Source organism: Camelina sativa, chromosome 2 (assembly GCF_000633955.1).
Source record: "Camelina sativa cultivar DH55 chromosome 2, Cs, whole genome shotgun sequence".
NCBI lineage: Eukaryota > Viridiplantae > Streptophyta > Magnoliopsida > Brassicales > Brassicaceae > Camelina > Camelina sativa.
Window position 1 is genome coordinate 23,425,332 of NC_025686.1, and position 23,385 is coordinate 23,448,716.

The window sequence follows — 23,385 nt, forward strand, 5'->3', positions numbered from 1 at the left end:
ATTCAAACCTCACATAACTAGCTAAGCCTTAGAGTTATAAAGCTAGTTATGTTTCTCTAAACAAACTTACACATGCACATATTCTCCTGTTTGTAGATATACTAAATCACTGATGAGTATATTGTGATATGAATTCAGGCGTTCAGCCGCAGGGGAAGCCTAGAATGGATGATAACGCTCTTCTCACTATCAACACTACCGAACACGTTGGTTATGGGAATCCCATTGCTTCGTGCTATGTACGGGGACTTCTCCGGCAACCTAATGGTGCAAATCGTGGTGCTTCAGAGCATCATATGGTATACTCTAATGCTCTTCTTGTTTGAGTTCCGTGGCGCTAAGCTTCTCATCTCCGAGCAGTTCCCGGAAACGGCCGGTTCAATTACTTCCTTCCGAGTTGATTCTGATGTTATCTCTCTCAATGGCCGTGAACCCCTCCAGGTTTGAATACTCGATCCGTTTCATATAGTAAATTTATAGCTTAGTCACAAGTTTTTGTAAATATCATGCAGAACTTATTACTTATGAAAAATAACCTTCTTATAATACCGGTTCGGTTATATTCGGTTTATATTACTTCATCTCCTAAAAATATGATTTATCGTTAATCAGACCGATGCGGAGATAGGTGACGACGGAAAGCTCCACGTGGTGGTCCGAAGATCAAGCGCCGCCTCATCAATGATCTCATCGTTCAACAAATCTCACGGCGGAGGTCTTAACTCTTCCATGATAACGCCGAGAGCTTCAAACCTCACAGGCGTGGAGATTTACTCTGTTCAGTCGTCACGAGAGCCGACGCCTAGAGCCTCGAGCTTTAATCAGACAGATTTCTACGCAATGTTTAACGCAAGCAAAGCTCCGAGCCCTCGTCACGGTTACACCAATAGCTATGGTGGTGCAGGAGCTGGTCCCGGTGGAGATGTTTACTCACTTCAGTCTTCTAAAGGAGTGACGCCAAGAACGTCAAATTTTGATGAAGAAGTCATGAAGACGGCGAAGAAAGGAGGAAGAGGTGGGAGAAGTATGAGTGGCGAGTTATACAATAACAATAGTGGTATGACATTTATCTTTTTATTTTGCTCTTATATATATATATATGTTACTATCTAGGGGAAAAATATATTTGTGACAATTTCATTATTGTTTGGTTGCACTATAATTGTAATAATTTTTAAAAATAATATTTTGTAATTATGGTGTCAGTTCCTTCGTACCCACCACCAAACCCGATGTTCACGGGGTCAACGAGCGGAGCAGCTGGAGTAAAGAAAAAGGAAAGTGGTGGGGGAGGAAGCGGTGGAGGCGGAGTTGGTACTGGAGGAGGACAGAACAAGGAGATGAACATGTTCGTGTGGAGTTCGAGTGCTTCTCCAGTGTCGGAAGCCAACGCGAGGAACGCTATGACCAGAGGTGCCTCCACCGATTTATCTACCGACCCTAAAGCTCCTCTTCCTCCTCCTCCTCCTCCTCCTCAGGACAACCTCGCTACTAAAGGTTCTTTAATCTTCCATTTTTAAATTCATACTAAAAATATTTTTGTACTTTTTTGTAAAATTATAAAAATACTAAAGTGAATCATAGTCAATCGGTGAATATTTTTTTCGAGGAACGATCATGTATAGTCAATTAAGTTTAGTATATTAAAATTTATTGTATTTGATGGTGACAGCGATGCAAAATCTGATAGAGAACATGACACCGGGAAGAAAAGGGCATGTGGAGATGGACCAAGACGGTAATAACGAAGGGAAGTCAGGGGTAACTTCGTCACCTTACATGGGCAAAAAAGGCGGTGACGTTGAAGACGGTGGTCCTGGTCCGAGGAAACAGCAGATGCCGCCGGCCAGCGTGATGACAAGACTAATACTCATAATGGTCTGGAGAAAACTTATTCGAAACCCTAACACTTACTCTAGTCTCTTTGGCCTTGCTTGGTCTCTTGTCTCCTACAAGTAAGTAAAGTAGTATACATCACGTCACATATATAAAAGGTAGCAAATGTATATTGGTGTCAATTGCTTAAATGTTGATCATTTTATGGGACAGGTGGAATATAAAGATGCCAACTATAATGAGTGGATCGATTTCGATATTATCTGATGCAGGTCTTGGAATGGCTATGTTTAGTCTTGGTATAGATCCTCTTCATATAAATTACATATACTTTCTAGTCTTTGGTATTTTTTTTTGTGTGTGCTAATTATATTATGTTTATTAATTGGTGATATATATAGGTCTGTTTATGGCATTGCAACCAAAGATTATTGCGTGCGGAAAATCAGTAGCAGTGTTTGCGATGGCAGTAAGGTTCTTGACCGGACCGGCCGTGATCGCAGCCACCTCAATCGCAATTGGTATTCGAGGCGATCTCCTCCATATCGCCATCGTTCAGGTAAATTACTCTTTAGTCTTATTATATTTCAACTTAACTTACAATTGATGCTTTAGTACTAGTGGTGTTGAACGTTTCTTAAAATACACAATTATGGATAAGAAATTTTTTGTATTATTGAAGGCTGCTCTTCCTCAAGGAATCGTTCCTTTTGTTTTCGCCAAGGAATATAACGTCCATCCTGATATTCTCAGCACTGCGTAAGTTAATTATTATTAATTTTTCTCTATTTGAAACTTGCACGACTTCTAAATATATATGTGTTCATGATTGATATAAGTTTTTAAAAATATTTTTAAACTTCAGTTTCAAAACCTTAAAATAAAGAAGCAAATACTTTTTGATATTTTGAATTTTAAATTTTATGCTTATTTTTGCAGGGTTATATTCGGAATGCTAGTTGCTTTACCTGTAACAGTACTCTACTACGTTCTTTTGGGGCTTTAAAGTTATGATCAAAACGTATTAGCGAATCAAAGGCGATACGACCAAAGATGTGAAGTTTCTTTTTTTCTTTTCAAAAAAAGAAAAATCACAAGAACGAGAAAAGACTAATTCCAGGTCAGGCTTAGGTGGATGGACCAGCAATGTTTGCATTAATTAGCATATGATAGTCGAAATTTTAGATAACTTTGTATAATTTATATGCACATGCATGTACGTGATACTCTTTGTAATTTTCGTTTACATTTATTAAATTTTTGGGATGTGCGCGTACAATGATAACAATTTTTAATTGATTTATTTGTTTTTCTATTTATAGATGGTCGTGAAACATGTTATTATATTACACTAATATTTCAATCATATACTAGATCGCGCAAAGTGTGTTTAGATTCGATCTTGTGCTTTTCTAAATCTCTAGACAAATTTTTTATTTTGTTTTGGATCAAATGCACTAATCCTTCCAAATTTGACCTTTAATTCCATTTATTTTGTTTTATTTTTGTTCGTATGTGAAGTTGTCTTTTACCAAAAAGAAAATATGTATGTGAACGTAATATTCACTTGAAGCCTTGAAGGTAGTAGTCACATTTTGATTGAGTAAAGAACAAGGAAATCTTTATATACTGTATTTTATTTCACCTATATTATATAGAACATTAGAAACAACATATTTATAAAATTTAGATGCGGCGATATATATGTGAAAACTGATATGATGTGTGTATGAGAGAGGTGACTACTAAAAGTATATCCAACAACATAATTGTGTCACCAATAAGATATTACACGGATGGTTGTTGGATTGATACAGAGAAAAATTGGTGTGTTTGGATGCATAAAGCTCCGGAATACATAACAGCTCATGTTATCCATTCGTTTCAAATCGGAAGCACCTGATCTTAGACGATTGATTGAGTGAGGAACTAGGAAGATAAATGCTGATAAGTGTTCGACAAATTGATTATGTATCTCTGATCTAACAACAGTGTAAACAATATGGGCTTGCCTCTGGAGGAGTTGACTGTATAACGTGAAAACGATCACGTGGGGGTATCAAAACGATGAGATAGACGTTGGAACTCGCTCTCTGGTCGGAACGTACATTGAACGAACAACAACACATGAAATTCAATAACAATTCTTCTCTCTATACTATTATATAGTTTGTCATGACTTATCTGACAATAGATCTTATATCTTTCACACGTAAAAATATCTATTATTTGTTTAAATGCGTTAAGAGAATAACATATTTATAATGTTTTTGAAGTTTACAGAAGTTTTTGTGCATTGAGTAGGAGACAACATTTGCTCAGTGACAGCTCTTGTCTCTCTAGGCAACTTATTATTCTAATGTCTTTTAAAGCTATTTTTTTTTTGGGTTCGTGAATCTTATCTTGTATAGTATAACACAAATTAATGTTCATACTGTTTCAAGTTGATATGATCAGGTATAGTCACCACATTGTGAAACAGTTAAGGAACTATTTCATTTTGACGCATATTGTTTCCTGGGCAAATTATAAAGTTACCAAGTACTGTAACTGTGTATGCTATGGATACTAGTCTAGCTCTAATGTAGAATTGTCCAGTTTTCTAAAATTTATCAGATCTTTTTAATTATAAACTTACATAAACAAAATTTTCGATTTTGATGCTTTGATCATTCACAAAAATTGGAGCCAAATTTTATAAGTTATAACGCAACAGCTATAGCTAGCCAAATTTTACAAGTTATAACGCAACAGCTATAGGTTGCTGCTTACTGAAGCAGATATTAGCGCCCAGCCTATATGATCAGTATCTACTAACATGCTATTTGATCTTTAGTGCATCAAAATTGATCAAACTTTTACTAAATATGAAAAGACACAAATCCCAAATTTTAAAAACATGATCCGTCCATACACTTTATTCTTCCTCATTGTAATAATCGAAAATTCCTGTCATAAAATTGCTGCTCATAAAACAAACAAAAAAACTCGAATTCGCAAATATTGTTGTTGCTCTGAACCTGAAAGATTTGGAATAACACATTTGTCTGAGAACAAGATACTGAGTCTGAAACTAACATAAGCAGTTTCACTATTTGGCAGCTTCAAAATTAATGAATGTGAGAGTACCTGAACTTAAAAGAGAGAGGATAGTGAGTGATTATTGGTATTTAGCTACTTTTTCCTTTTTGCTTAAGAGTAATCTTATCTCCAAGACTAAGAGCAATCCCTTGTGTCTTGCTTCGAATCCTTATGTAACCGCTAAGCTTTTCATCGCTTTGTTTCTCGATACTCACATTCACCAAAGCATCTTCGCCAAACACACTCTTGGCGTATAAGTTAGCTGAGAGGAACCCGCAGTCGCCTTCTAACACAGATCTGGAACAAACAAAGGAACAATCAAGTGAGAAAGCCGCAAGCTTAATAATAAAGGAAACTAAGTAGAAGCGGAACTTACGTTGGAGTGAGGCACTTCATGTTTGTTGATTTGATAATGTGATCAAGAAACTCTTTCTCGTCTTGAATCAAGGTATTTACAGCCACCTGGAAACAAAACAAAACACCAGATTCAGTTTGAGTTATCAAAACATAGCTTCAAGTAAGAAGGAAAATTGCGGTTTACTTATACCTTATTTTCCCATTCGAATTCTGCCCACATGGATCTGAATGCAGAATCTGAACACACAGCAGGAGATATATAATCCATGATATCAATGTGTATGTCATTAAGGACCACAACGTTTCGTTCCGTGACATTTGAAGTTTCGTAGACAATGTTCCCGAATATGACCCCAGTTTCAGTAGAGGAAACCTTGATGTTGGCTTTTATCTTCTTCTGTGACTCAGGTGCAAGTGTGTAATTCTGAGGACGTTCGACAAGCTTTAGATCTCCCATGGTCGCCAATTCCAAACACAGATTCTGGAGGGTTTCTTTGGTACGGTTAATAACAGTGACATCAAGGACTATGTCATAGTGATGGACTGTCACGTATGCTTCTGCATAGACTGAATCGCTGAATCCTGTGAGTTGAAGAATGCGGTTAAGCTTGTTTGCATCATTTTCGTCCTTGGTGAATTCACCGGTTGCACGTTTTAGGTCGTCTTGTACTTGGTCTTCTAACTCAAGTAGACTCATACCCTGAGAGAGAATTTTCACAAGTACATCCAGAGTCAGACCAACAATAAGATAATGCTACGATGGTGTATATATGAAAAGATAACAATGTTGGGATTTCAATACCTTTCTACTCTTCAGATGGAAGAAATCAATGAGATCATCAGGTTGAGCGTTAGATATTTGGGCCTTGGCTTTAAGTTCCTCAAGTTCTCGTAGCTGTTTCTCGGAGAGCATTTTGACAAAACTCTGGCGACAGGATTCCAACCATATCTTCTTCATCTCGTCACTTGTGTGGCAAATTAATTTTATGCAGAGTACAATCCTTTCATAAGAGTCGGGATCAATTGAATGCGGAACAACATGAGATTGCCCTAGTTGCAACATAGACACCATGATGAGTAAAGTTTGTGTTTTCGCCCTGTTAATCTCAGTTTTGGATGACTGTACTTCCTCCAATCTGAGAACAAGTTTAGTCAATGTGCAAGCAACCACAGCGCCAAGGAAAAAATCACCAGTTAAGATAAGAGATCTCAAATTCCCAGAAGCCAATGATCCCTGAGCAACTGTAGATGGAGAGAATACGGTCTCAGAAGCAGCACTTTGGGTAGCATAAGTTCCATCAGAAAGAATGGCAGGTCTTCTAGAGGAAACTATCGCAGCGGTGTTCTGCGGAGTCTTGTTTGAGGAATCAGTTGACTCTGCTTCTTCGGAAGCAGAGAAAAATGGCATCTCACCGAGGCATTGCTTGATGGTTGCTATGCCACTCTTAACTTCAGAGAGTGATAGGCAATATTCCCCAACAATCCAAAGCGCAAAAGGGAAAACCTTTGCAGCTCGAATCTGATAGAAGGTGTCCAGCAAGCGAGTTATGATTGAAACCCTCAATTTCGGGTTCGATTCAATGATCTCTCTGACAAAGACAGCCACATCAAGAGCTGAAGCCACATTAGTGTCACCCAAGAAATCCATCAAAAGATGTACCACAGCGCTTGCTACTTCAGGGAACTTGACAGCACAAGCGTGAATGGCTTGGACGAGCATCTGTCTATAATCACCATTCTTCTCAAGCTCTCCGCTTTGTGTCTTGACAACTTCTTTCTTCAACGTTTGCACAACCTCATTGACATTCCGATGAGTAATCAATTCAAGGACAATATCAAGTGTCTTCTTGCGAATGTCAAGACTCGGGCTAGAGAGTGCTCTTAGCACATCCATGATCATCTCAACCATGATCTCCCTATGAGAGGCTTTGAGCTCATTCAACCTGTCGAGCACAATAAGCTTCACATTGTTGTCACTCTGAGAAAGAAGAAGCTTGCAGTAGGTGTTGGCAGCTGCTCTAATAGCCGTTGGAGCAGATGACAGAGAAACAAGTGTCCCGGCACATTCATAAGTAACTGCAGACGAAGGTGCATTTAACAAAGCTATAATAATCTTAATGTACTTCCCTTTCTCTGATGGCTTAGTCCTACAAACCTTCTTGATCAATTCCAAAACCACCATCTGAAGCAATTCATCCCAATCAGAAACCTTATCAACATTAGTCAGAAGATAGTTTACCGCTCGGTCTTGATCGCAATTGAAAAGCATAAGAAACGCGTTTCTTTTGGCAGAAGGATCCTGTTCCGTTGACAGAAGCTTCTCAATGGTCTCAGGTGCATCTACCAAGAGCTGATCACCTTGTGGGAGCTTATATATGGACATAACAGCGAGAATAGCGTTCCTACGTACAAAGGGATGGCGATGCTCAAGATTTTGCAAAAGTGACGGAATCAAAGGCTCCACAACTTCAGTCTCTCTCAACCGGCTAAGCAAACGCAAGGTGACTCCACGGATATACTCGTTGGGATGCTCAAGGTTGTTCATGAGAGTTTGACATACCAATATCATCTCAGGTAAGACTTTGCCTTTAGAATCGGTTTTGTCAATAGTCTCAAGGTAAAGAATCAGTAGCTTCTGGATGGTGTGGTCTGGAGACGTCAAAACGTATCTGATGATAGTGATGAAAAGCTGAGGAAGAGTTTCACCGTTGAGCAAAAGCATGATGGCGTTCTTCAAGGCATCGATTTTGGCTTCTATGTCGTTTCCTTCGAGAGCTTCTTTGATCTCGTTGGCTACTGCAGGACTTGCTTTGTCATGGTGAATGAGCAGCGTACATGATTTCTCCATCTTCTGTTTTTTTTTCGTCAACCAAAAGGATTAATCTCAGTTCAAAAGTACCAAATGAAGCATAGATCTAAGAGACAAAGGAACCCTAGAATTGAGTTACGAAATCGTAAAAACAATGGTGCTGAGATAAACAAAATAGATCTGAAGATCCGATAGGCGAATCGTAATCAAACAATCATCATCAAAACATATTAGAATGGGATCAACGGAATCGATCACCAGAGATTCGGATCTACTCAAGCACTAACCGGAATTTCAAAAAATAAATTATAATGCGAACGGAAGAAGAGGGAGATAAAGAGAAAATTACAAACCGGAGATGACGGGGGAGATGCGGTGGCGAATCGGAGGAGGTGGGCTTGAGATTTACAGAGTTTTGGATCTCGGGGAAAACGATCGTACAAGTGAAATTTTTAACTGTGTGGTGTCGTCGACCATTCATCCATTTAAATGTATGTTTAATTTCTTCACCACTAATCCAAATCAGTCAAAGATAATTACATTTAACTTAATAGTTAAGAAGACTAATGACGTAACCCAACCAATCCGGAGAAAGCAAAAAAAAACTTAATTAGCAGTAAAACCCGACCCATTTGGCTTAGTCGGCCCATAAGCCCATTATCATTTCATGACTTTTTTTTTTTGGTCTTCTAAGCCCAATTTTGTAGTAAATTTATTATAAACTTAATTCCATTAATCCAACTTTATTCAACCAGCAGATCAAAAAGATTTAATAAATTTACTGCTATAGAACAAAAAAAATTGTTTTCAAAACAATTTCACTTAATTTCAAAATATATTCAGCACATATATACAGATGAAAACCAAAAAAAAATGGAATTTAAAAGACTTGCTGCCAATACAAAAGTTGTTTATTTTTTCTGGGATGAAATTAGAAAAAAATTGAAAAATCAACACAAACAAAAAAAAAGTTTAAAAATTAGAATCAAAACTATGTAAATGTGGAAATCAAAACTATACTACAAAGTTAGACTAAGACTAGACTGCTTCGGAGCCGTAAGGTTCAAGATTCTTGTCATCATCCTTAATATCACTGAATCTTGACTTCTTGTCTGAAGGAGCAGAAGATGAAGAAGAAGAAGACGACGAAGCTTTAAGAGATTGACCTCTTGTGTTAAGGTAAGTATATAACGAAGTCCCCATAATCGCCACAAACGCACCGCAAACGCTAATATAACCACTGTTTGACCCGAAAATGTAGTAGTTTCCAAGGAGGAGGACACAAGTCTTGAATTGCCCTAGCACCACATGCGTAATTGCAGAAGTTGCTCTGCAAAATATGGACATAAACTAGACTTGAGGAACCAATTACTAAACAAACAAAAAAAAAAAGAAACTTGTATGTACTAACCACACTAATAATATAGGAAATGTTTACTCACCCGAGAGCTAAGGCTCCAGACCATTGAAGAAAGAATCCGAGAAGAGCGGAAATAAGAATGGCGGATGTGTTGGCTAAGCTCCAATTGAACGATAGAGCGCCTGGCGGATCCAAGAACGGAATCATCGACACTAGAAACAACAGAGTGATTGGTGTTGTTTTCCACATCAACCTGGATATGAAAACAGATGATGGTATTGAGAGATGTCGATACAGCAAGAATGAATGAGTGGGATACTAAAAACTGATGAATCTGATTCACATACGCTAAAGCAGTCCAGTTTTCTCGTTGTTGCATATTGGACCACAAGATTTTGTTAGTTGCGCTCGGTATGATCCATGCGAATGCCACACAAGCACCAAACAGACTAAACTGTAAATCAGTTACAGTCGCAACCGCAACTCCTACAGATACAACTGTAAGTGAAACCACCTGAAAAAAAAAACATCATCAGCCGCAAGGTTACTCATCACTATGCCAAAGTTTATCCCTTTTTGTAATTCTATAAACTCTAGTCCTAATGGTATCACTGCAAATCCAATTGTGTACTAAAACAACTACAGATTTCTAATTTGGAGCTAACTTGTATGGGACAAAGAAAGAAAGACTCATTTACCTTCATGAAAGAAACTCTCTTTCCATACCATAAGAACTCAGCAAAGACAATAGAAGGCGTGACAGCGATTTTCGCCATTTGGTAGAACCCAACACTAAGAACATAAACAATGAACAAAACTGCAGTGAGTTACAATCTGAGAGACTGCGCAATATAAGAAAACCAAAGGAGATAAGAGAATCTTATTCAAGAACCTGTTATACTTAAGGCTAACATTAGCAAGTCCTGTAGAGAGTGACATTACAATGCCAAGAGTATAGAGGGGAAGAGAAGATGATTTCGTGGAAGGAGGTGAAGCAGGGAGGAGGGAAAAGGATTTGAGAAGAGCCATTAACAGATAAGCTACAATGTAGTGAATGAATGTGAGGAACACTGGAAACTCAAAGCCTATGTTTTTAAGCACCTGAAATCAAAAAGAGAAAAAAGAAAAAGCTGATTACTTTGATGATGTAGTTAACACAAAATGAAGATTGATTGGTTTAGTTAACAAAAAAGTTAAGTACCCATTTGTTGATGAAGATAATGCTAATAGCAACAACGAAATTAAAAGAGAGAGCAACGGTAGGGCCACAGATACGATGTTGTTGTTGTTGCTGTCTCTTTGGAGTTTCCGGTGAACGGAATCTATTAAATAACGAAGCTCGTAAGTCCTCCAATGCTTTTCCTGAATCAGAAACCCCATTTTTACCAGAACAAAATTCAAAAATCAAGTCTTTCAACGAACCCTAAACTATGAAATCAAAATCAAAATCAGATCGACAGAGTAATTGAAAATCAAAAAGGCCATGTGAATTGAAATTGAAGTGTAAAGTTTTAAGCTTTTTAAAAAAAAAAAATCAAACCTTTTTCACCAGCATCACTGTCTTTGCGTTTGAGAATCTTCTTAACATCTTTACGAAGCCAAGAACTAAACATCTTAGGTGTCAGTAACATTGGTTTCTTCTATCAGAGCTTTTTTTAAAAGTTTTTTCCAGATTCGAAAAAACTCATAAGCCAAGAGTAAGAGAAGCAACAATGACCCACATAGCAAAACAAAAGGGGAAAATCGAAGAAGGGTGTGTGTGTGTATACAGTTAAGAAGTATTAGGAGTACTGTTCGTTTGTGAGATTAGAAGATTTGTGAAGAATTGAAGGAGACAAAAAGAGAGAAACACGTGGCGGAGATAACGGGAAGATGGAGATTGAAGGAGAGAGAGAGAGAGAGAGAGAGAGTAATCAGTAATGATATCCTGATTTGAGCAAATCACGGTTCTTCACCGACCATTTTAAAACGAACAGAGGCAACAATGTCTTCTTCTTCTGTGGCTCTCTGTCACTTTTTAAAGGAAGAGGGAATGTGATGAGAGAGAGAGAGAGCAAACAACAACACTCTTTTTCTAGTCCTCCTCGCTCATCAGTACAACAACACAACAGTCTCCTCTTCTTCTTTCTTTCTTTCTTTCACGCGTATTTGTTTATTTTCTCCGTGTTTTTTTTTTTTTTTCTTATATGGATAAAGCTAAAAAATTAATTATTTTTATATTGTAAAAAATAGCTTTAGTCGACGGAGGAACAAAATAAGGAATAAAATAAAATCAGTGGACAGAAAGACAAAAACCGAGTGGGACTTTTTGCTTTTGGCTTTTTCACTGAGTGATTTCCGTATCCGATAATCAGTCTTATGACGTGGCGACATATCTCTGAGACGTGGGACTTCCTATTTTACGTTTTTTCACACTATCTATATTTAACCACACCATTGCATCAGGTTTTCAAAAACTATATTTAACCACACCATTGCATCAGGTTTAACCACACCACACCATTGGTCTGTAACACTTGATTACTTGAAATTCCGCACTCTACTGCGTTTCAATCGTAACAAGATTTTAACACAAATATTTAAAGTTTACTGATTTCTTCTGAGGTGTGCTTATTGTTAGATTTTTGTTCTTTGCTCATTTGAATAAACTAGGGCGTACAGAAATCAAGATTTCCATTCTTTCCGACTTTGATTCCTTGGTTAAAAAACTTTACGCGTAGCAGTAGTGATTCCAAAGGTTGTAATCCAATCATCATCATATTACAAAAATAAAGAACCAAAAAGAAAAAACCAGAATTCCGAATTTGCCCGACCAAACATAACCCGAAAACTGTACTTTGGGGCTTTCCGTAGTGTATCATCAAATAAATTCCATACCAACCAAACCAAACGCCTTTTTTTTTGTTAGTCCTAAGAGTAGCAGACAAACTCACGAGTATCTGAGAGAGATAAAACCGCCCTCCATATCAGAGCGAACCTGGCACAAAAGCAACACTTATTAATACTTCCGTCCCTACTCCTACTTTGGATGTTTAGTTCAGTTAATAATCACAAGCTGTGTAAAGTTATATTACCTTCTCCAGAAGACTTTTTCTTCTTGCCCCAGCATTTTAGTGCTGAGAGCTTGTTGCTTAATGGAGCTGCAGGCACCGGAATGAATTTCCCGACCAAAGCAAGAGGCCAACTGGTCAAAGAAAACAAAGGTTCAACAACTATCACGTTAGTAATGTTTTCGACAAGCATTTCTTGTATATATAAGATATATGTATCTATCTAGCAGGCATTTATGTAAAACATATATAATAAAAGTGACCTGATAACACCAATCGCAGCGCATATCAGCCATTGTTTCCAGTTAAGTTTCGTTGTCGAAGCAAATTTACCGAGGAACTCAACAATGATAACCTGACAAAAGAAAACATGGCAGTTTTTATGGAATGAACAAAAGGGTTTATGAAATGTAATTTACAATGTTTTTTAAGCTGGACAGAATTATTATTTACCTGGAGGACGAGAGTTATGACTATTATACCCATGAAGAGACGATTCTTGATCACACCTTTGAAGATGTTCTTCTCGTCTGGTTTACGAGCATTAAACTCATTGAAAGCCTGTTAACAAAATAGTTTGATTAACATAAATGGTTGACATTCTGGTTTTATAAACGGTAAACAAGACTCTGATTTAATCAACTCACTTGGCAGAGAACAAAGGCGTTGAAGATAATTGTGTTCTTCACTCTGGTGGCGTGTGCAGGCACTTCATGTTCCAGGCCAAGTATGCTTATCCCTCGGAAATTGAGTGTTAACAATACACTCACTTGATAGATAGCCTGAACGATTAAAATTGCAACTTTCTATTAATATCTATACTAGGGGGTGATTTCCAATAATCAGAAAGTTATGCACTGAAATTTTACCTGAATCAGCAAGTTTCTCCACATGATGTTGGTAATAAGAGGTTCTCTGCATAAAGAAGTCAAAGCACACCGATAAGTCTAGAAAACCAAATGTCATACCAAGTTTGAATGTGAAACTAAAAGTAGCAAAAACAGTACTTTCTGCCAACCGGAGGCCTCCCCATGAGGTGATCAGTGGGTGGTTCAGTAGCCAAAGCCAATGCTCCAAGAGTGTCCATAATGAGATTAACCCAGAGAAGCTGTATAATAAAGAAAACGCCAAATGTATGAACAAAACTAGATATAGAGAGAAAAAGGGTAGAAAAGAGCCAAATGCAACAGAAACTCAAACCTGCACAGCGGTAAGTGGAACGTCACCACTTGAAATAGCAGCTACGACATTAATTATGAGAGCAGCGACATTGACTGTGAGCTGAAACTGGATGAATTTCTGAATGTTGGCATAGACTGATCTTCCCCAGCGAACAACCTACATAGTAAAGCCACCCAAGTTTAAGGTTGGAATACCGCATAATCAGATTTAATTGCAAGAAACACATTCTGTATTATGCCCAATATCTGGAATAATTCGGGCAATGAAGTAGATTATGTACTTTACAGACCTTGAGACCAGGAAGAATTCTATAATGAGGAAAAAGGTGATTTTGAGCATACCTTGACAACTGAAGCAAAGTTGTCATCCAGGATGATGATATCCGAACTCTCCTTAGCCACTTCTGTTCCTGCTATTCCCATAGCAAGACCAATATCTGCCTGCAAATCCACTCAAAAAGTTCCACACCAATGAGAAAATGTTCGGTTGTCTGATTAAATACTTGGGAAAGCGAAACTTTTAGATTTCGACATAATCAATTTAAAATTCAGTAAAATTCTTCTATTGTTTGAGTTTTTTTCTATACCTCGTGTAATGCAGGAGCATCATTGGTCCCATCTCCGGTGACAGCAACAACATGCCCTTGTCTTCTCAGAGATTGTACTAGCAAAAGTTTGTCATTGGGCGATGATCGGCCCATAACCTACACATGTAAAGTAACCAAGTCAATTTCAGTTTAGGCTGTTACTACTATATCATATTACAATAACTGATGTATCTGATGTACTATATATCATATTACAATAACTGATGTATCTGATGTATAAGGGAGAGTATTGGGTGAAGCCTGAAGACAGGCCACACCTCCCAGAATTAGACTAAGACATTCAAACGAAGAATTAAAAAAGCAGTATTGTGAACAGTACCGAGATTTTGGAACTAATCTTGTCCCTTTCTGCATCAGTCATCGCACGGAATGATTTTCCTTCAATGAGAGTAGGCTCGGAGGCATCTGCATCTGAAGTTAATATTCCACACTCCAGAGCAATAGCCCTGGCAGTTTGGATATTATCACCAGTCACCATACGGACCTGAATTCAACATACAGTATTATCATGAAGTGTTAATAACAAGCTAACCAATAATCTTCGTCATTAGCCTTTCTGACTTTATTTTTTAATATAATTTAATCGAACAAAAGAAGTACCTTGACACCAGCATTTTGACACAGCTGAACTGAATCTTTGACTCCTGGTCTACATGGATCCTGCGCATTTCAAACATTTTGATAAGAAAATCTACCACGAATATTGCAGGACATGACATGCAGGTTGTTGTCTGATCTAAAAAACTGTGTCTAAAAATAGAGTAATATGCAATGTGAAATGTTAAAAGCGATCTCAAAGGACGAGAGCCACAAAAACAACAAATTGTATATTTGACTAATCATTGGATAAAGCAAAAAAACCAAATTGATCGTTACCTTTATGCCTACTATAGCTAGTAAAATAAGGTCATCCTCTGGGAGTACCCACTTTGAGAGCTCTTCGCCTGTTGGGACCTTTTCAGCCTCAAAGGTTCTAAAGGCCAGTGCAACACATCGTAAGGTTCTTCCAGCCATCTCTTCAATTCCATTCCTGAAATACAATGCCTGGGAACAACAAAGAAATTGGATAAGGCACTGGGGGTAAATTACAGATACACCCGCTTTCAAAGAGTTAATAAGTTCTTTTCACAAACCTTTTCTTCAGTCATTGGTGCCACATTACCATCCTCATCGATGTAGCTTCTGCATGATGCCAGGACAATTTCAGAAGCTCCTTTCCAGTGAACATGAACTTCACCATCAGCCTGAAAAGTAAAATTGGAAAAAGAATATGTTGAAATAAAGAAAAATGATTTAATCCCCCATAAACGCATAGTATCTACACTTAAGAAGCAGACATTTACCGTTTTTACAGCAACACCACCACGTTTCTTCTCTGAGTTAAACGGGAAAGCATGAAGGATAGAAGACTGTGATCTGGTTGTCTCGAAATTCATTCCCAGCTGAAAGAGAGAAAACATAGAAATCAATCTTCCACTCATAGTTGTAAAACTGTGTAGGAACTCAAAAACAATAAAAACTTAAGAATCAAACCTTGATTCCCCAGCCAAGAATAGCCTTTTCCGTTGGTGAACCAGACAACTCTAACTCACCACCGCCCTGTCAGAAAATAAAATCCCATGAGCCATGTTAAAGAACTAACTAAAAACTCTGATTTTCATTCAAGATATAAAAGCTTCAAACTTACCTCTGGGACAAAAATACTACCAGTTGTGTTTTGGGATATTCCTTCAACGACTAAAGAAGTGATAGTTGCTGGCAATTGTGCAGTATCTGTTTTCTTGCCCCCAGCATAAGACTCAACCACTGTCATCTTTAAAATACAATAGAAACGTTTAGTAACATCAAGTGGTGAAACTGTTCACTTGAGTCTTACTCTAAACATGGAGTGAACCAGACTTATTTATAAGCACAAAACACACCTGATTCAAGGTTAGTGTTCCAGTCTTATCGCTGCAAATAGTGGTAGCAGAACCCATTGTCTCACAAGCAGATAGCCTCCGCACCTGCAAATCAAATTTTTGTCATGCTATATAGTAGAAAAGATAAAAGAATTGATCCCTCCCATCACACAAGAAAGATTGAAAGAGAATGTAACAATCATCATACCAAAGCCTTATCTGCCATCATTTTCCTCATCGAATAGGCAAGGCTGAAACAAAACAAAATAGAAGAAAAGCAAAATATTATCAGCAAAGAAAAGTAAGCTCTTCACTATGAAACTACCAGACAAAAGTAGTGAAAGGGTCAGGTATAACCAAGATAGGAATACATACGTTAGAGTAACAGCCAATGGAAGACCCTCAGGCACTGCCACTACGACAATTGTAACCTGCAGCAACAACCGAGTATTAGCGTTTCTAGAGAAAATTAAAGATTTTTACTGCCGGCTCCATACTAGACTAAGATGGTTAACTAGAAAACATACCGCTACAGTAATAACTTTGACCACATCATCAACTACATGACCAATTTTTGTCTTTCCTTTAATAAATTGAGGACCTCCACCTACGTCTTTAGTGTGACCGGTGAAATACCTGTAAAAAAAGACAAACAACGTAATTGTTGCATAATGTCAGCTAGGGTTGTTCTCACAAATTGATGATGATATGGTTGAGTTCCAAAAAATCAATAAAAATCCATACCGAGTCAGGAGAATCACTAGCACAGCAGCAGCAACTGCTAAGCCAATGGAACCAATAAAAGTTGCTACCCCATTTAAGCGCACCTGGTTCAAGCAAGTCAAACATTCGCTTAATTTAAAAATTCAAAGATTCAGCTAGCAATGATCTAAAAAATCCAACTGGTTCAAGCAAGTCAAAGATTAGCTTAATTTTACAATTTAAAGATTCGGTTAGCAATGATCCAAAAAATCAACCTGCAAGGGAGTTTCTTCACCATTGTCTTCAGAAATGCTGGCCATCAGCAATCCCCATTCAGTGTTGACTCCAACACCAGTAACCTTGCAATAAGAAAAGAACATACATATAACAGCTATCTCCTGAGACATCAGTTCTACAATGGAACAAGAAAAATTAGCGAGGAACCCTACCAGCATAGCACCATTTCCATCTGCCACTTTACAGCCAGACATTAGGAATGGGTCCTTGCTAGCGTCTTTGTTAACCTAGACAGAAAACGAAAGTCATCAGTTAGAAGTTATACCAAAGCGAGACGAGAAAGGCAACAATGTCAATATAATAAGAATCAAGAAACACACGATTTTGCTCTCTCCAGTCATGCTAGACTCATCAAGGGCAAGAGAGTGGCCAGATATCAGCACTCCATCCGCAGGAACCTAAAGACAATGTTTAATTTCGATTAGACACATAGTAATACGGACAAAAAAACAAAATGAAAAGGAGAGAATAGACCAACCTGATTTCCAATGTTGAGAGGTATGACATCACCCACCACAATGTCATAGATTGAAATTTCCACTCGTCTTCCACCTCTTACCACCTGTAAGCAATCAACAGAGAGTGTATTGTAAACTAAGGAAGGAACAAGAAAAAGAGTATTGAGGAAAGAGAAAAGACTACATTGGTGAAAATCTATACCTCCAGATGTATGTTTCTCTTTTCATCATTCAAGTTTTGAAACTGGAGAGACTGTTTGTAGTCACTGACCGCTGCAGAAGAATAAAGCATCAGAATAGCATTAAGAGACATTATCAAAATTCTCATATTGAAAAGGTTAAATTACCTGTGACAACAATCACAAGAATCACTGCAAATGCAATGCTTCCTCCATCATACCATCCTTCTTTGATACCCTGTCGATGTTTGTTACAGGTTAAATTGCATATTACACTTATGAAAGTGGGAAGAGCCAGATCTAACTAACTGATTTCATTGCATACCTCTGTTTTTATGCCAAGAGCTAAAGACGCTACCGCAGCAACCATCAAAATGATCAACGTGAGATCATGGCTAGCATCCCAAAGAAACCTCTGTGATTAATAACAAAAAAAAACCAACAGCCTTGTGAGAAAAAGTGAGCAGGGAAAACCTAATTTCAAGCAACACATAACAAAAATCCAATATGCATCATCATACCAGAAACCCTTTCCCTTTCTTGCGAGGATAGGTGTTTGAACCATAAATGGTCTTGCGCTTTAGCAAGTCATCGTCATCTCCACTGATACCTTTCTCTGGATCAGTCTTGAGCAAGCTTGACAATCCTTGAGGCTGATGCAACAAAAACATACATACCATTAAGTTAACGAGAGACGAACAATAAATATAACCAGACACAAGCGCGTATCATAACTGAAAAACTTACCCCTCCATATTGCTGCAGCGAACCATTGTTGTGATCTTTTGACATAATGACAAGCTGTTCAGGAGTAATTCCAAAATCCCCAGCCGGAGTGGCAGACGCTGTTGGTTTTTCACCTCCTGAGAGCAAAAAAAAAAGACCGCAGCAAACAAGTTCACACACAAAGAATCGCTTCACAACATTCAGAACAAGATTATGCACAACACCAAAGTACACACAAGTTTGCAAAAATTACCTTGCTCACGCCCCATATCCATGAAACGATTTGCAGCCTGAAAGAGAAATAGAAAAAGCTAGTCAGTAAAATGCAACATATCATGACAAAGACATGACTTACCAACTACCAAATAAAATTTACCAAAAGAGCATGAGCATGACTTCTGATCTTCTTTCTCATCTCCATGGTTTCTTGCTCCTTCTTCAAGTCCATGGTGTATCGGAATCTCCTGGAGGCATTGAGAACCAGCGCAGCTTTCTACAACCAAAAAAAAAAAAAAACACCATACATTGTTAACCCAAACATAAAAGAACAATCCAATTTCCGAAATAACATACAACAACATCAACGAAATCACTGATTTTACAGATTAAGCAAGTATTAGCCCTAAAACAATTTGTTTCATAAAAGCAAAACAAACATCATCTGCAAAATCAACAGTAAGACGCAGAGAAAAAAAAGAAGTAGGTCTTACTCTCCACTGTTGGAGTCGTTCGATTGAAGCATTCTTCCCAGGGATGTAGAACGTATCGCTATCAGAGTCATGGTGTTCACTCTTACCAGATTCCAAATCGCTTCCACGGCGTCGTCCCGGAGACGACTTTAACAGACTCGTCATCGTTGCAGGCGAGACCACTCAAATCCCTAAATCTCAAAATCACTGATAGAGAAAAAAAAACAAAAACGAAAGAAAGATAAGTAAGGTTTCTGTTTAAAGGTTGCTTCAGCTTTCGACAACCACGTGAAATAACAAGCAGGAAAAAAAGCAATTTCTCAGGAAGGAACCAAACAAAAAAAAAAAAAAAAAAAAAANAAAAAAAAAAAGAGGAAAAAGATAAATATCTCTTCCAAACAAAGTATCTTCTCTCTGGGAAAAAAAAATACAGCGAAGCTTTTTTTTCCCGAGAAAATAATAAAATAAATACAGTAAGTGCGTACAAATCCAACCTAGTTTCAAAATCAGAGGAAGATTTTCTCAGATTTCTTCAAAATTCCTGGACATTAGCCTTGATTTAAAAAAAAAAAAAAAAAAAAAAAAAANAATCGAAGAACACGAGTCGCTCTATGAAGCGGTTACTTTTCAGTATACTAGTCAACAAAAATTCAAAACGAGTAAGACTAAAAAAAGAAACGAAGAAGAAGAAGAAGAAGAACAAAAGGAGACAAAGCGACCAACACTGCAAAATCTTAATTAAAAACAAATTAAAAAATAATTAAAATATATTAAGCTCGTTTCGTAGTCGGTTTGAGAAGCGAACATCGAGACGAAAAAAAAAAAACGATGTCTACCTGGAGAGAGAAACCACCGGTGTAAGTTGGCCGGGGAATGTAAGTAAGTTTACCGCCGGGGAGAAAAAAAAAAGGTGGAGAAAGGGGTCTCTAAACTTTGAGATAGAACAGTAAAGGAGCATATATATAGATCTAGGGTTATATGAGAGGAGAGAGTAGTGAACAAAAATCCTAAAACATTTATAATAAACTAAATTAGAATGTCATTGGGCCGTTATGGGTAATTTCAATTTTCTTGACTACTTACGCTACGTGGCACGCGTTAAATTAATGCTGGTGACATTATTTTCCTTTTTTATTTTATTTTTTGTTTAAAAATATTAAATAAATATCTGGATTAATACTTTAACTAAAAGGAATCTATCTAATGAAAAGTAAAAAAGATAATGTTAACAAGAAAATAAAACTTTCCTTTGGATTTTTTGTTACCAGTTTAAAACATGTGTTGTTTAAATTTTATATGTATGTGTATTATCATCTAATAATTATTTTTTTTTTAAAAATCAAATAAATAAAATTGAAAATTAAACTTATTTAAAATTGAAAATTGTGGAATAATGTAACTATATAAGTATGGTGCTTTGTTGACATAAGTATGAAAAATCAAATTAAACTGTGGATTATTACTTTAACTAAAAGGATTCTGTCTTATGAAAAGGAAAAATCAAAGTAAAGAAAAAAGATAAGTTTAACAAGAAAAAGCTCTCCTTCGAATAATTTTGTTACCAGTTTTAAACATGTGATATTTAAATTTTATAACTAAACTTTAATTATCTTAATTCTGTAAATATGTGTCTTATCATTTAATAATTTAAGTAAACAATTGAAAATTAAACTTATTTTAAAATTGAAACTGTGGAAGTATGTTTTTTTAATTTTTGACATAAGTATGTTATTTGGCAGAGTACTTGTATGGTCTCTTCTTGTATAAGTATAATTAATTTGGAAATTTGCATTTATCAACAAATAGACAAACAAAACGTGTATAGATTTGCATATTCGGGTTGCCTTAATCCTTGAAATTTCGATATACAGTATAACTGCTTTTTCAGAATTCGAATCCATAGGGTGAGTTTTATATGGAGAGAGGATGATTTTGAACTTTGGACTACTCAAATCTGAGCATTGTTTATATTTAACAAAAGAAAACTATGTTACTGACCTATTCATTATGCATACAATTAGATTAGTATATTTTCGTTTCCTTAGTAGAAAGCATTGGTTAAGCAACTTTCATTTAAAGTACAAACTCTTTGTCTTAATGCACCGACGCCTTCAGTATATACAAAACAAACATTACAAAGAATTCAAGTAATATCGTAACTCTTCTTAGTAGTCACCATTAAAATTGCTCAATCGGGGGAAAAAAGGTAAACTGTGTTTTTTTTTGTAAACGCGGAAACACGGTATGTCAAAAAACGAAGTTACGTCTGGGTGGTAGGGTGATGATGAATAAATGTTTGTTTCGCAGACGTTAATGAGAAGCGATCCCAAGTACACTCACTCAACAACATATCATGTTCATTCCACGGATGCCAAACGAATAAAACGATCCACCTAAGCATATAATTTACCCACAAACAAAAAAAATATTACTTTGATATTGAGAGATTGTACCTGTTTACATATATGGGAAGAAAAAGATCTCAAGGGGTCCCTTTTTGAAAATTAGCCTTAGAGGAGACCCCTACTAGTTACTTCTGTATCAACGCAAATCTGTAAAGTAGGAACACCCACTAATAAGTAGGAACACCTGTAAAGTGTATAGATTAGATTTGCGATGGGAATATTTTATGTCGAATAGGTTATGGTAATTATATTAGTATTAAATGAACTAAGACCATAATTAATTGTTTTAATACTCCAGATGTAAGCAAAGTAACCAAACACAGCGGATTTAGACAGCACAGGGAAAGAATTTTTTTTTAAAAAGGGTCGGGGACTGTAATGCTGCCACGTCTACAAACAGCAAGGTTTTTTTTTGTAAATAATTTTAATATTTTAAAATACTTTCTGACGTGTGAAGCTCTTTTGTTCTTATTGATGACGTGTCAGTCAAGTAAAGAAACCATTGTTTACGGTGTCAGTTGATACACCGACTGAAATTACAACTTTTTTTCCCCGGACTGTTTAATTAGTTAATTACTTTGTTTAAATCTGTTTGTAATTTGAATTTTCATGTTCTACTATGTAAAGAAAAAATAATCATTCCATTTTTGATTGTTTCCTTTTAGTGTTTGAAAATATGGAACGAATGGGACATAAATGAAAAGAATTTACTGAAAATGACATTACTAGTCCATTATTAGTCTTCTTCACTCCAGTCGAAACAAGCACACAAAGGTAGATTGTAAAAATTAGTAGTATTAAATATCATCGAACAATCATTTCATTATTCAAGTACAGTTGTAATTGTAGATTAGTACTAGTACTTAACTTTCTTTGAGTATAACGTACGCAAAATTCATCATTTGGATCAATTTTAGTCGTTACACATTTATTTGCACATATATGTAACCGATATAAATATCAACCAAGTAAAGATGCAAAGGCTAATTTAAGAACTCTTTTTGTTTCCGCCGTTTCGCTAAAGTGCAACTTGGATACCTCGTTTATTTATCAACATATGAACATAGGTTGATACTGAAACGGAAGATTAGTCATATGCTCATTAAGTCATTATTGTATATAGCAATATCACCAAACCGTTCTACGTAGGAAGATGGATCATCACATATGCTCATTATGGTCTACCAATATCACCAAATCGTTCTACATAGAAAGAGGTGGAATGTGGGACGTTGATTATTGAATATTCATGCAATCTAATTTGGAGTTACGGTTATGAACTAGTTATCTTCAAAGATGACTGCTTTTCGTTGAACCATTAAGCCATGATCCATAAACCATCTGAAAACCTACGACTACATAAGTACATTGACTCCACTAAACCATTGGGAAAAATGTATATCACACGATGCAGTGCGGTTTTCGTTTACCTACAGAAATTGTCTAAGAGCAAAGGAGACTGGCTATATATATATATGCATTTTTTACGTTGCTTAGGTTTTTTTTTTTTACTTTTTCATGAATGTTTTTAACCATGACTTTTGCATTTGTAAACTGTTGATGGAAACAAATTAAAGATTAAAATAAACAAAAGAAAAAACATTTCCAATTCTAGAAGAATTCTTTCTTTTTTGGGGCAAACTACAGTAATTATTTCATATGAGGAGAATGCTAACAAGAATAGTTAAGTTAAATGTCTTTATTATGTCATGAATCTTGTTTACACCATATCTATCCAAAATAATG

At 36.6% G+C, this 23,385-nt stretch overlaps 4 protein-coding genes across 5 annotated transcripts in view; 1 reads left to right on the plus strand and 3 right to left on the minus strand.

The window, feature by feature from the left end:
* Positions 1-3,151, plus strand: part of LOC104733965 (auxin efflux carrier component 2-like) — a 6,364-nt gene extending 3,213 nt beyond the window's left edge. The window contains exons 1-8 of one of the 2 annotated variants that reach the window (XM_010453486.2): positions 118-441; positions 613-1,057; positions 1,207-1,497; positions 1,673-1,955; positions 2,050-2,135; positions 2,238-2,395; positions 2,519-2,595; positions 2,776-3,151. In XM_010453486.2, coding sequence (XP_010451788.1) covers positions 169-441; positions 613-1,057; positions 1,207-1,497; positions 1,673-1,955; positions 2,050-2,135; positions 2,238-2,395; positions 2,519-2,595; positions 2,776-2,842 — 1,680 coding nt within the window. In that variant the 5' untranslated portion in view covers positions 118-168 and the 3' untranslated portion in view covers positions 2,843-3,151. Of the gene's footprint in view, positions 1-117; positions 442-612; positions 1,058-1,206; positions 1,498-1,672; positions 1,956-2,049; positions 2,136-2,237; positions 2,396-2,518; positions 2,596-2,775 lie in introns of those variants that run through there. The other variant, XM_010453489.2, reaches the window with a different exon arrangement.
* LOC104733970 (coatomer subunit beta-1) lies at positions 4,673-8,593 on the minus strand. The gene is made up of 6 exons (XM_010453492.2): positions 8,437-8,593; positions 6,077-8,125; positions 5,465-5,974; positions 5,294-5,379; positions 4,966-5,214; positions 4,673-4,856 (listed from the first exon to the last, which is right to left on the minus strand). The coding sequence occupies exons 2-5, from the start codon at positions 8,120-8,122 to the stop codon at positions 5,007-5,009; spliced, it is 2,850 nt and encodes a 949-aa protein (XP_010451794.1). The 5' UTR covers positions 8,123-8,125; positions 8,437-8,593; the 3' UTR covers positions 4,673-4,856; positions 4,966-5,006.
* LOC104733980 (uncharacterized membrane protein At1g06890-like) lies at positions 8,900-11,582 on the minus strand. The gene is made up of 7 exons (XM_010453498.2): positions 10,984-11,582; positions 10,645-10,805; positions 10,336-10,544; positions 10,142-10,235; positions 9,791-9,957; positions 9,526-9,696; positions 8,900-9,413 (listed from the first exon to the last, which is right to left on the minus strand). The coding sequence occupies exons 1-7, from the start codon at positions 11,072-11,074 to the stop codon at positions 9,122-9,124; spliced, it is 1,185 nt and encodes a 394-aa protein (XP_010451800.1). The 5' UTR covers positions 11,075-11,582; the 3' UTR covers positions 8,900-9,121.
* Positions 12,100-20,216, minus strand: LOC104733985 (calcium-transporting ATPase 8, plasma membrane-type). Its single transcript, XM_010453505.1, has 35 exons — positions 20,071-20,216; positions 19,256-19,441; positions 18,922-19,038; positions 18,799-18,835; positions 18,567-18,682; positions 18,341-18,472; positions 18,145-18,234; positions 17,988-18,057; positions 17,843-17,913; positions 17,661-17,744; positions 17,503-17,580; positions 17,335-17,409; positions 17,161-17,244; positions 16,928-17,010; positions 16,711-16,819; positions 16,559-16,614; positions 16,392-16,434; positions 16,205-16,288; positions 15,970-16,095; positions 15,816-15,881; positions 15,626-15,724; positions 15,416-15,526; positions 15,159-15,326; positions 14,883-14,942; positions 14,602-14,766; positions 14,262-14,378; positions 14,017-14,115; positions 13,694-13,831; positions 13,501-13,601; positions 13,363-13,408; positions 13,141-13,275; positions 12,947-13,054; positions 12,757-12,848; positions 12,518-12,627; positions 12,100-12,420 (listed from the first exon to the last, which is right to left on the minus strand). Exons 2-35 carry the CDS (start codon positions 19,397-19,399, stop codon positions 12,410-12,412), a joined length of 3,225 nt encoding a protein of 1,074 aa, XP_010451807.1. The 5' UTR covers positions 19,400-19,441; positions 20,071-20,216; the 3' UTR covers positions 12,100-12,409.